The sequence below is a fragment of the Tinamus guttatus genome, unplaced genomic scaffold (assembly GCF_059628265.1).
Source record: "Tinamus guttatus ecotype Peru unplaced genomic scaffold, ASM5962826v1 Tinamus_guttatus_pri_ptg000314l, whole genome shotgun sequence".
In the NCBI taxonomy this organism is placed as follows: domain Eukaryota; kingdom Metazoa; phylum Chordata; class Aves; order Tinamiformes; family Tinamidae; genus Tinamus; species Tinamus guttatus.
This window is the reverse complement of record NW_028288848.1, coordinates 10,206,422-10,219,569: the sequence shown is the minus strand read 5'-3', so window position 1 is coordinate 10,219,569 and position 13,148 is coordinate 10,206,422. Positions and strand designations below refer to the sequence as shown.

Here is a 13,148-nt window from a genome sequence, read left to right as displayed (position 1 = left end):
TTTTCATCACAAAGATTTCTCCACTTCCGACGCACTGCCAAATCAGCGCATAAACACGCTCTACAATACATGCTGCCAACTCATGACACTCATTGGTGCTACCCTGAAGTACTCAGTCTGTTTTCATTTCCTTTTATTGGCATAGCTTTCTGCCAGCGAATCAGTCAGCTAGTGGAGGCAGCCTAGGAAGTGCCAGCAGCAGACACAAGGAGTCAAAGCAGAGGTAAGTTTCTTCTTACATCTTCTGTGTATGTGTTCATGGTCTCTTCTCTCCTGCCTGGCTCCACAAAGGTGCACAGCCTGGGTTTTGTGCAGTTCCTTCTGAGAGCAGAGAGCTTATTTCCTCTCTGATCTGTAAATCTGTAGGCTATACACAGAAGCATGTATTTGCTGGTACTTAAGATAGGAAGACTAAATGTCTCTGTCTTGACCTGCACAACGGGGAGAAAAAAGGCAAATCAATGTTTCATTTTCCTCTATTTTGCTTTCTTCAGTCTGAGAACACAGGAATTAAAGTTGCAGTATTCCAAAAGTGTGCGCAGATTAGCCATTCTGCTGTTGCAGTTTTGGACATTTGTATGTTAGTAAGGCAGTAGATTCTTATATAAGTTTATAGCCACAAGTGCCGCTCTGGTGCTTGTGTTTACATGTAATACATTTTTGACTGCCTGAAGTAGGAGAGTAGATTGATGACTTTCTAGAGGATTTTTGACTTGATTTCATTATATCTTAAAATCCCTAAAGAACTTGTAAGTGTGTCTCAGTCCTTTTTTCTTGTAAGTACATTGCTTTATGGCAATTCACTGTTTTAAATGCTTCCTTATGGGTTTATTTTATTAGATAAAAAAAAGTGCAGATTGCTGTTCAAGGCTTCTATTTTGAAGTTTTTGCTTCTAAAGTTTAAGGGAGTAGTTGCCTGCCAAGCTAGGTGTTACTTATCTTGCTCTAACTAATTTGAAAATCAATAACCTGGAAATCCATGAGGAGTGCCAGCCAAGTGAGGTGATAATAGACTGCACTGAGAAAAGCCTGCACTAACACATTTAGCCTTTAAACTGCCTCACCTGGTTTTGGTAGTGATTCAAAAACAAGCTGATACTCAGCAAAACTTATTAAATTTTCTTCCCGAATGAGACTCCAGTTGCGGGGGAGGCATATGTTACTCCCATTACAAGAGTAAAATTGCAGAAAGCAGTGTTGTATTAGCTAAGTATATAGCTGGGAGGATTCCTATTTTCACGACCAAACTTAAGAAGTGCTTGGCATACAAAGGGAGTCCTGCCAAATACAGTCATGGGTGTTTCTAAACTATGTTTCGTTCTACTTGTTTGATGACTCAGATTTGACTTCTTTAACTTTGTTCTGTCAAATTTAAAGATGAAATTGTAAACCAGAAAAACTGGGAGCTCCCTCTCCCATAAGGAGTTACAGACAACGCAAAAATTCCTTGGGCACCCTCCCTCTCCCCCACGGCTCCTGCACATCTTCACATCGTTTGCCAGGGAATGCTCTCCTACCTTCCCTTGATCTGTATCTCCCTTTCCAAGTGCAAAATATATATATATATATAGTGGCATGCCTTCTTATCAGCCGTCTTAAGCTAGAAACATGACATTGCATGAAAATTTCTTTATTAGGAATTGGATCCTCCACTGCTAGTGTACCTATCCATGAGTGGCTTCAGAAAGACTTTCCTCCTGAATCTGCTCAGCTTTCCAACACCACTGTATTAGAGCCAGCTCTCTCTACAGAACTCCCTCACAAACTCTAGCATCCAACCATGCATCCCGTGGCTACTTTAAAGCTATTCGTATGCTGATTAGCAGGTTAGTTCATGCTTGTGACTTGTTCAGGTGGTTACAGAGCAGAGAATACCTGTGTCGTGCCTGTCCTCCCCTCAGCAGGGCTCTACCCCTAGCAAACGCTTCTTCCCCGACGAACGCTTCCTAGGAGCTCCTGGGAACCCCATTACCTTACAGGCTTCTGTCTCACTGCTGAGCTTGCTAGAAATTCACCAGGGACAGCAAGAACTTAATTATGGGGTGGACAGAAAGGTGAACCAGCACAATCACAAAAAGGCCCTTTTAGGCACGCCCTTCTCTTCTGAGGAAACCAACCTACAAGTGCAGTCGTGCCCGCATGATGGTGAGGCAGTCGTACAAGCAGCCTTCACAAGCTGAAACTTTAGACCATGCTACACATCCCTTTGCTCCCACAAATCCTCTTACTGAACATTTTTAGGTGGCCTGCTTGATCTTGAAGGTCCTTCTCCATCTGCTGAACGACTGGAACTTTTCTCCTCACAGCACTCACTCTCCCCTCAAAGAGGCACCGACCTCTCTCAGGCACATTCCTCCGGCCCAGGCCACATCCCTCCTGGAGCCCCTGGCTCACTCCCCACCGCTCTTACCCGCCCTGAGCTGCCCACCAGCCCTCCTCACACAGGCAGCTGTTTCTCTCAGGCCTGGGGACAACGCACCTGGGGGAGCTTCCAGGAGAAACCCCCCTTAGTGCAGTTTAAGTGCACAGAAAGATCCCTTTTCTAAAGCAGGGAAAACACACATGCATGTGCTCTTTCACACAGTCCCAGCATGTGGTGCCTCCTTATGCTGCTCTGCTGTCAAGGAATCGCCTCTTCAGCTGGATTCTCCTCCGTTCTGAACTCAGAGGAAATCCAGAAAAAGAAGTCGCACAACCCTGAATGCTTCATGAACGTTGTAAGTTTTTATTGTTGTCTCTGTGTTTCTTTTTAAATCTTTGGTTCCACTATCTCTACCCCACACATCACTAACAGTCTGTGATAGACCATATACAAATGGCAAGGGACGCTGAACCTCTTCTTCAAATAGCAGATGCTCACATCACAAAGTAACACAAGACCCCATGCTCCGACTTACCAAAGCTCTCCTCACAGCACACACAGAACCAGGGGTAGGTGCTCTCAGGAGTTCCTTCCTCACAGGAGCCCCACTCTTTACTTGCCTCCCCTGGATAGTTTGCCTAATCGGACTCTGGTAAGAAAGCACTCGTTCTGGACCAAGATCACATCATTTGGCATTAATTCAGCCCAGATCCTGCCACATGTTTACTCTCCAGAAAGGTACAACTTGCATCAGCCTTGCACAACATGACAAACTATTGCACTTGCATTTGCTGAAAGAGATGAGACGACATCCTCTTTGGAGACCGCAGCTGAACTCTGTGGCTTGTCTCTTTACTTCCCCAAAGCCACCACGTTTCCCAGCAAGCAGCGGATCCTTCATCCCATGTTCTGAGGGACAGTTCTGGTGAGAACGACACACGCTTCCGAGCTCTGCAATGCACTAAACTAAACACTGAGTCTAGTCTAGGGCTTCCCCTCGCCTTCCTGCACACATGTATCTGCTTTGCACACTAGAGCTTGGGAACAAGATGGTGCTGAAACGCAATTCAAGCGTTTCTGCCCACTCTTCCCGTGGAAAAGCTGTGCTGTGCTCTTCGGCAGGAATCCTTTTAGGGACCCTTCCCACTAGCACAAAGTAGAGCAGAGGACAATAAGCTCCGTGCTACCACAAGCACTTGCCTGGCCCTTCCTCAGCCCCTCCACACCTGAGCTGCTTCTTGGCTGGCTTCACATTCTGGCACACAAGCAGCCTCCAAACAGACACCTCCTTCTCCACCCACCTCTGCACTGTCAAAGTTAGTAACAAACTCTCCTTTGGCCTCCCACAGAGTGAAATTATCAGATATCACGGGTATCCCAGTGAGGAGCATGAAGTTACTACTGAGGATGGATACATTCTTCGTGTCTTCAGAATTCCTGGTGGGAGGAACAGTCCCAACACAGGTGTGTCAGTTACAGCCCCTAAGGAAAGGCTGGGAGGCAGCTCTTACATGGGCCACCCATCTTTCCCCTTTGCTCACGCGATGGCCTGCTCCACACTCTTGAGTTGCAGCAAAAGCACCTTGTCAGGAATTTGGGCTGCATTCCAAATCCATCTCAAGATTTAAAAAAACCCTCACAAACAAAATTCTACAGTCCAATCTTAAATAGTCCTCTTTTTTTGTTTTTTTTTTTGTTTGTTTGTTTGTTTTTGTTTTGTTTTGTTTTGTTTGTTTGTTTTCTTTTCTCTCCAGGGCAAAAGCCTGTAGTCTTCCTACAGCATGCTTTTCTAGGAGACTCTACCCACTGGATTTCTAACCTGCCCAGCAACAGCCTTGGCTTCATCCTAGCAGATGCTGGCTATGATGTCTGGATGGGAAACAGTCGAGGGAACACTTGGTCTTTAAAACACAAGACCCTTAAACCATCCCAGAAGGAGTTCTGGCAGTTCAGGTACTCTGTGGAGTGTGAATCACTCAAGATGGCAGTTCCCATGGGACTAGGTAACTTCAGATTATGTTTTTTACCTAAAGCAGTATGAAAGCAGGGTCTGTATCAACTGAGGAGTGAAGAGAACATGACTAGTAAGGATACTCACTTTCTCTTACAATTGGGAGCAGTGCTTGGGGAAGAGATTTCAGACAACTGGAGATGAAAGGGAATGCTGAAGAAGGCAGAGGCAGTACTGTGAGAAGTACAAGACCAGGCTGCTCTGCTTTATCTCGGAATCTCTTATCTCTCACAGCTGATGTCAAGTGAGAAAGAAACATGTTTTGTAACCCTGTTAGTTAGAGCACTTATTCAATCCACTTCCCCAGGGATCATAGCTAACAGACACGGCCGCTGTCAGCCTGGTAGCAGGGCTGCATAATTCCCTGCTTTTTCTCAAGTCTCAACACAGAATCCAGATGAAGTATGCAACCTCGTCTTTGAGCAGGTTCTACCTGGTGTCATGAACAAAGCCGAAATCCAATAACTCACGCTCTGATGGCCCACCTGCCCATCTGTCAACTTTTTGCGTTTCTCCCTGTAGCTTCGATGAGATGGGGAAATACGATCTTCCAGCAGAGCTGTACTTCGCCATGAACAAAACTGGACAGAAACATATATATTACATCGGCCACTCTGAAGGCACAACAATGGGTAAGATTAGGAGAGCTTAGGGTTCCTGGTATGTAATCAGTAGGTGGGACTCCCCATTGGCTCAGCTGTTCTTGCTTGTACAACGTGATTGATGGTAGAAGCATATTGTGAGTTGAAATTCGCAAAATATGTAAAACTCTTCCAAACCCAGCTTTGTTTATCAGAAATAGGCAAGGAAATGTAATAACAAATCCTAATACAGTTATACCTTTTAAAAATTACAGTGACATAAAAGCCATTATTTAACAGGTAGTCCAGGTATGACATTGGACATTTTTCTTAAAAGTCGGTGACAGGAATTTTCATTAAACTTAACTTTTGTATATGATTCTTTTCTTTATAAACGGAAAGGAAAAACAAGCTTTCGCTCAAAAAACACACTTAACTTCAAAGAACAGAAGACACAGAAAAAGAACCTCAGCTAAGTCACTCAATGCCAATCTTACAATTTAAAGCACTATTCATGAAAGGTTATAATTGGCCACATCACTGTTTTTAAAAAATATAACCAGAGATGGAAAAGTGGGAAGAATACTAATTACTTCCTTTCTGTTAGTTTCAACTTTTAACATGAACTTAGTCTTTGAATGCAATTAACTTTCCTTTAGCATCAGCTGAGATTTCTTAGTGCTTATGGCTCATGCCTAAGATCCAAGAATGGACAGTGGTTGCCCAGTGGTTGGGCAACTGCCCTTTCATTACATTAAAGTAGCTGGAAAAAAAAAGAGAAAGTAACATGGGAAAAAGCTTATGCTGAAAATCTCCAGGTCTTTCTTTTCCTCTTGTAAAAGCCTTTAAAGACTCGTGTCCGAACTAACCAGTTAGGCTGTCTTTAGTTGGCTTTGTCTTAAGCAATCAGTTGAAGACACTCAAAGCTCACAGTATTCAGGTAATTATTCTTTTACTTCATAGAGTAAATAAATACTGATAGTCCCTTAGAGACTACAGCCTGACAAACTCATAATTTTGTGACAGTTTTGTGACCTTTAGAGGTAATCTGTCCATATCACGAAATTCTCACTAATACCTACAAATCTATTTTGACAAAGTCAAAATCCAAATGTGCTCTAACCCTCAGATTGAGCTCTGTCTCCCAAATAAAATCAATTTCAGAAATTAGCAGCAACACTTCCTTATGCAAACCACGCAGCACAGACAAACCTGGCCAGACAGAGAGTGGCTCACTACATTCACTGCTTGTTTGCTGCCTACTGCTTTGTTTTTGTCTATTGAAGATCTCTTCACTAACTTAGACTGTCTCTTCTGTGTTCACAGGGTTCATTGCATTTTCTACATACCACGAATTGGCTCAGAGGGTCAAAGTGTTCTTTGCTCTGAGCCCAGTAGCCTCATGTTCACATGGTACAAGCCCTTTGGTTAAGATAGCGAGCCTTCCTGATCCACTACTCAGGGTATGTCATTCTTCCTCTCAAAAGGCCCAATGCCTGATTTATCTTCACAAGATTCACTTAACTTGAGCAGAAGTGGTCCAAAGGGGTGATATGATGATACAGAGTTCAGGAATAACCTACTTGAAAAATATATCCTCAAATGGCATGGGGAAGGTACTGGAAAACAGAAAGATGGGACTGCAGCAGCAGACCCCAGTGAGGTTGGAGACTTGTGAAACTGGCTTGTCATAGGATTTTTGCTATTACCTAACACTGTGCTGGCTTCATGAACGAAGAGCCAAAACACAACTGCAGTTACATCCCTGACAATCTCTGTGACTTCATTTATGTGTGCCTACTGAGGTCACTGCTCTAGAAAAAGGATTAGCTTCCTCCAGGATTGATGCCCAGTAATACAAGGCAGGAAGGATGGATGGTGTGCTCTGACAAAAATACATTTTAATTAGTACTGGGAGTGTAAACTATTTCAGGAATCTTAGGATACTGACTTAAGTGTAGGCTATTAGGCAACAGAAAGTTTCCTGTATTAAAAAGAAAAAAGTGTTGTACTTTTTCCTTCCTTTAGCTTATATTTGGCTGTAAAGGAACACTGCATCAGATTGAATTTATGAAAAAACCTGTGGCACAGTTGTGTACAAGCCTGGATAAGCTTTGTGGCCGTATACTCTCATACATAGCTGGGGGCAACATACAAAACATGAACACGGTAAGCAAATGCAAGAACACCTTGCCAAAACAGGGTATAAATAATTTTGAAATTTTCATTTGTGCAGTCTGTCCTTATGTACTAACCATTACACATGTAAACATATATAAAACATAGTCCTCAACCGACTGAGGTAATACAAGGATATGATATGGTTTGAACAGTATTGAATAGGACTAAAGCTATTAACATAACCAATAAGAAGACATATTGAAATCACAGGAAAATAGGACTGAATTCAATCTAGAGCTTAGCTGTACCCTCTTTTGGGGCTGAGCTGAACAAGTTTTGGCCATCTAAAGATACTGTTTAAAAGGAGCCAGAAGATTATGGAGTGGGACTTCTCAGTAATACAGTTCCTACATTGCTTCCTAAGCAAGCAGATGCCATGGTCTCCTAAACACAGCAACAATTAAAGAACTGGAAACAGCTGTTCTCTGGCCACATTTTAGATTACTTGTATCACTACTTGATTCCAAAATATTACTCAAAAGAGCACGTTGCCATTTTTGTTCTGGCTCCTGCCTTGATTTTTCAGTCCTGCCATATATCAAACATCTGTTTCTCTGCTGGTTTTTGCTCTCTCATAAGCCTCCACGCCCCCATAAAACCTGACCACACATATAGTATGACTATGTATGAGTTGGCAGTCCAATAACAATCCTCCTCTACTAATTAAGCACGGTGTTGCCCATGGGCATCAGAGCCTAAGATCAGGCCCTGAGAAATGCCAGCTGCCTTTCTAGTGAACTTCTCCGAACTCATTTTACATCTGATTAGCCCCGACATAGAAGGCATTCTGCACCTTCAGTCTTTGTTCAGTGTCTTCCCCACACATGCTCTGCCAGCCTTGATCCACTTGGGAACTGAGGTACCACATTCTGAGCATCAGAGCAGTCCTCTCCTCAGAGCTGGGCCTCACAGCTCAGTCCCCAGTATAGGGAGCTACAGAACATTTTTGCACTGTGTCTGGAATGAAAGTCTATGAATGGATTCACAAAGAGCAGCATATCAGTCAGAGGAGATGGGAAGATCAAGAGAGCTGTCCCCACATTTACCAACATTTAGATACTGCAGTGCCTTAAATCCCCTTTACAGTGGGTGCGACCTAAGCAATGTTCATTACTGGAATATCTTTGAAGACCTGGGCACATTTTTCTCCATTAATAACCACTTGTAATGGCACATATAGGAAGGCCTTGAGACTCCAATGCCCAATGCAGAAGCAATTAAAGGCAAAGCAGCCCTTTCAAACAGCAGAACTAAACTACATTAATTCCCTAATGTGCTTCTCAGGGCAGGACAATAAGCTGAAAAAGGAATCTGAGCAGACACTAGAACATACCTTTAACAGAGCTAGAAAAGTCCAAGTAGAAGAATAGCCAGTCTGTATGGGGGTATATTATAAAACTAGCTTCCTTTGGCATCAGGAGTAAACTGAAGAATAAATCAAATCTTCAAAAGACTTGGAGATATGTGATAGTTGAGCATGAGATTAGGGTTCTCATTTGAAAGGACTGAAAATTATTATCCTTTTTGTCTACTTTGTTTTGTTTTTCCCTATTGTTGTTGAACCATGTGTTTCGTCAGTGCTACTATCTTTAGGGAACAGACTCCCTCTCATGGAGAAAGCTCTGCCTTTACCAGCTATTCCCAAGTCTGTCTTCCAGCTTTCTGTTTGCTACTTCAAGAACACCCTGTTAGAGTGGGAATTTTACACAGCAGTTTGTACTCAGGTATTTCACAGTTTTTTTTTCCATCATAACATGGGATTCCTGCATTTGTAGCATTTCTGCTTTCTCTTCAGAGTCGAATAGATGTATACGTAACACATTGCCCAGCTGGGACTTCAGTTCAGAACATCCTTCATTGGCATCAGGTATGAATCCTGCACACCTGATGTATAAACTGACGTATCAATTGACTCTAACTCCTACTTTCTACCCAACTGGCAGCCTACAGGGAAGTCCAGAGGCCCTGGGCACCAGCCCAACACACCGTCTCACGGACTGCCGTGAGCACCCGCCGTGCACGGAGTGCTCTTTACCTCTGGCCAGGGCACTTGCCTGAGTTGTCCCTTTGGTCTGGGGCACCGAGATTTCCCTGTGGCACAACAGGCCATGGCCCGCCAGCCTCTAGTGACTCCCAGGCCTCATCAGCCTTTATTGATGAAGATGGTTGCCTTGAAAAGTCAGGAATGACCTCAAGTACAGCCTGGGCACTTGGCAGGCACTAAGAGGATAGCGGAATACTGGGCAGCTTGGGGATAAGCCAGAACAGGGAAGTGATCCAGGTTAAAACATTTTTCCCCAGAGGACTAATTGCAGCTTGGATCAGCTCCCAGAACCAGTTAAACACACAAATGCTTCCACTGGCATAAGGATGGAACTGCCTCATGCCACTCTCAAGTACACAATGAGCAACACCGTTCTACTGGGAGGCTCCTAATAGCCAAGTTTTTCAAAACTCTCTTCACCTTCCATGACAGCATCTAGATCCTAGAGTCAAATTCCCTAAAGGCAGGTTTCTACTCATGCACCAGCAGGCCTAAGCTTGTTGTTATTCTCTAAGCAGAACACTGTATCTAAGATAACTACACCTGCAGAGCCAGGATATATCTTTCTACATCAGACAGAAAATCCACAATTTCTGCCAAAATTTTATATGGTATTTAATATAGCTACTCTTGGAGACACCGCTGACAAAAATTACCAGTAGTCAGTCCCTTGGGATACATCTACTCAGAGCCAACAAATGAGTACGAGGCATTGTCAGCCAGCAGCTTTACAGACTGTTTCACCAACCCCTAACAAAGTCAAGTGGCTACAAAGCAAATAGAGATACAACAGAGCAGAAGAAAAAAAAGCAAGAGTAATACAAACAGCAGAACAAAAGAAAAACACTATAATAATAATTTTCCCTAGCAGATTTCTAGTGCTTGCTCACTTACTTGAAGCCTTGAAGACAAGGTTTTCTAAACCTTGCAATCCAAGCCAGACAGTCCAGGAATAACTCTGCAGTAACCATCCCATGATGTTCTCTCACCCTGATTATGCAAAGCCACTGAGGGAAAGAAAAGAAAAAGGAAAAAAAAGAGAGAGAGAGAGAGAGAAGAGAAAGTAATCACACTATTCATTAAGTTTCAGTAACAAATAAATAAAATAAAACAAGAGAACAAATATATGTACTTACCTCTTCATTCATCAGTCCTACAGGGAAGATTGCATGTCTTGGAGACAACACATACTAAAGGAGCCAAGCATCTAGCATCTGAAGTCTCACCTCAGAGTTGCTCTCAAAGCACAACACATTTATAGTCAAGTTTCTGTAAAAAATTATGGAATTTCTGGAAATGTTACCATTACTGCTGTGAGCAGACAGACACAACCGACAGCCAGAAGACTAGATGTGCGAGGAGAGAACACACAGTACACTGGACTAGTAATAATTCCAACAGCTTCTAGATAACCAGGCCCTCCCAAAAGGAAACACAAACCTAGTCACGGGTCAAGATGGCAACACCGAGTTTATTAAGCAAACATTTTGATAGCAAAGCATGCCATAGGCAGCATCTGAGGATCAGGATATGCTCAGGATCAGGTTAGCAAGGGGACAAGCAATAAAGCCATTCACCCTATGATCCACACTCATTACTTGAGGAAACCTCCAACCAGATTGAGAAAGAGGTAGGAGTCACTCACAGTTCAGCATCTGGGCACTTACACTCTGTTTCTCAGTCTTTTTAATACTCTGTGTCTATTTTTATTACAATATTAACAGATAAAATATGCAAGACGATTTCAAGCTTATGATTATGGTGCTAAGGAAAATATGAAGAAATACAACCAGGTAAGACAATAAGGTTTTCTTTAGAACTCATCCTTGTGCTCTGGCTAAGAATAGATCCTAAGAAAAGAACACTTTAGATTTCAGAACCTGTTACTTCACCTGCTACCAAGAGAAGGAGAGAGTAGTTCAAGATGATCTTTCACTTGAACCTAATACTGTGAGGCAAAGCATAAGGAGTTTCTTGTAGACAACAAACAAAATTGCTGATTTTGGTTGATTTTGTCTTCCTTACTGATGTGGGCACGTGCTCCATGACATTTCAACTTATCTGCCATTCCCAGAAGGCAAGACCCACACTCAAGTCCTGGGACTGGATTAGTGTAGCGCAGTAACTCTTCCTCAAAAAATCCTCAAGGTCTGCCTTTCTGTTAAGGAATGAAATGGATCTCTTACCTAAGCCATGATGAGCTCTCCAATCATCTGACAACCGTTTAATATTTAGTCAGCACTTTTGACTTGCAGCATCCTTTTCTAAATCAGGACACGCAGTTTTTCACAGGCAGAAATTCTCCAAAATGTGTAACTTTCACACAGACCCAAGATCCCTGAACACGTCCAATGCCAGATTATAAATGGCCAAAAGTATTTCTTGCTACATAAATCCCGAGTATAATGGCTAAGCTCTTCAGTTTCATTCCATGCCCCCAGCAAAACCTGCAGAGCATCCCAGGCTAGGTGGGAATGGGACACATCCAAGCAGCAGCTCTGCAGTCCTTGCTAGATAGACACAAACACCGTGCTCTCCATAGCCCCACCTCTCAAGGACATGAGCAGCACTCACACGGCAGAACAACGTGTAACCATGCACTAGGAAGGCACTGAGGAATAGGACAGGTCGCTGTTCCTCACCGTAGGCAAAAAATAAAGTGGAATAATCACTGAGAGGGCAGGCTTGGTCCCGACTATTTTCCTGTAGTGAGGGAGGGGAGAAGGGAGGGAAGCAGAGATGATTGCACAGAATCTTTTCCCCAAAAGCAATTTTTGGCAGAACAACATTCACTTCAAGTCTGCTTCCTTCCTTCTAGTCCACTCCTCCTGCATATGAGATAGAGAAGATTAACACACCAATTGCTGTTTGGAGTGGTGGAGATGACAAGTTTGCAGATCCAAAAGACATAGCAAGTCTACTTCCTCGCATCAAAAACCTCATTCACTATGACAATTTTCCTGATTGGGGACACCTAGATTTCATCTGGGGCCTTGACGCAACTAAGAAAATGTACTCAAAAATCCTTCAACTAATGACAAAGTATCTTTGAAACCATATGCAGTGTCAATCCATCCAGTAATGCTGCCAAATATTTCTGTTTAGCAATAAGGGTGATTTCTGAGGAATAGATAAGTACACACACTGGATATTTGAATTGGGAATTGCCTATACCGATGTGTATTTTCTTGGATTTTTAATAGTTTTTGGTTTTCCACAGTGATACAGTACAGCAAATGGTGTCTTTCAAATGAGTTTGATAATATAGGCATGGCTGCTGAAAACATGAAATTATTTCAGCACACACTTCAGGGATCACTTAATTTGGACAGCTTTTACCTCTACAAGACTGATTTTCCTACTCCTAAGCCCTGTTCTTCTCTTGTACATTTTATGTACCTCATAGAAATATACTATCACATAAAAATGCAAAAATGTATTTTTCTCATTTCTCTGTTAAAGTACTGATGACTTTTGTTTAAATTAAATCAATTTGACAAAGACCACAGCCTATCATTGTTTTTTCCTCACATTTACCAACACTGTCAAGACAACGAAGAGACCTTTAGTCACAGGAATCTGAGCATGGAATAGGTAGGTTCCAAAGCTAAGGAATCCAACCTTGAAAAAGTTAACCTTTTTTGTTGAACAAATCCAAATATTCTCCTGCCTTTTATACCCAAATATCTATCAAATGTTTTTCTATGCCCTCTGCACCCCCAAATAAGGAAACCACAGATGGATTGTGCTCATGGCCTGGCAGCTAGAGAATGCAGAAAGGCAGATCCCTCAGGCAAACTGCACTCCAAGCACCACAGCACCTGAGAAATTTTTCTTGACACTGGCAGTGAAATTGTTACAAGCTGTCCAAGATATAGGGTTATGTAAATGTCAAAGCCAATCTTGTCTATTTATTCTTCAAGGAATTTCTGCAGCATGGGAAAGTAGTCGGTCACTAACCCAAAGAGA

General features: G+C 42.7%; 1 protein-coding gene across 2 annotated transcripts; it reads left to right on the top strand.

Annotated features, from left to right (window-relative positions):
- The first annotated feature begins 2,584 nt into the window (after positions 1-2,584).
- Positions 2,585-12,360, top strand: LOC104579334 (lysosomal acid lipase/cholesteryl ester hydrolase). Of its 2 annotated transcripts, none has more exons than XM_010226890.2 (9): positions 2,585-2,717; positions 3,712-3,826; positions 4,117-4,315; positions 4,896-5,005; positions 6,281-6,417; positions 6,983-7,123; positions 8,931-9,002; positions 10,904-10,972; positions 11,998-12,360. In XM_010226890.2, the coding sequence occupies exons 1-9, from the start codon at positions 2,592-2,594 to the stop codon at positions 12,229-12,231; spliced, it is 1,203 nt and encodes a 400-aa protein (XP_010225192.1). In that variant the 5' UTR covers positions 2,585-2,591; the 3' UTR covers positions 12,232-12,360. The 2 variants fall into 2 exon arrangements, with proteins under 2 accessions (XP_010225192.1, XP_088384906.1); XM_088528780.1 differs by having other exon boundaries at positions 2,592-2,717; positions 3,712-3,862.
- Positions 12,361-13,148: the final 788 nt, after the last annotated feature.

Coding starts and splice junctions, on each gene's coding strand:
- LOC104579334 (XM_088528780.1), top strand. CDS start 2,592: ATGTGGTGCCTCCTTATGCTGCTCTGCTGTCAAGGAATCGCCTCTTCA. Junction 5,006..6,280: donor CTCTGAAGGCACAACAATGG/GTAAGATTAGGA, acceptor CTGTGTTCACAG/GGTTCATTGCATTTTCTACA. Junction 6,418..6,982: donor TTCCTGATCCACTACTCAGG/GTATGTCATTCT, acceptor TCCTTCCTTTAG/CTTATATTTGGCTGTAAAGG.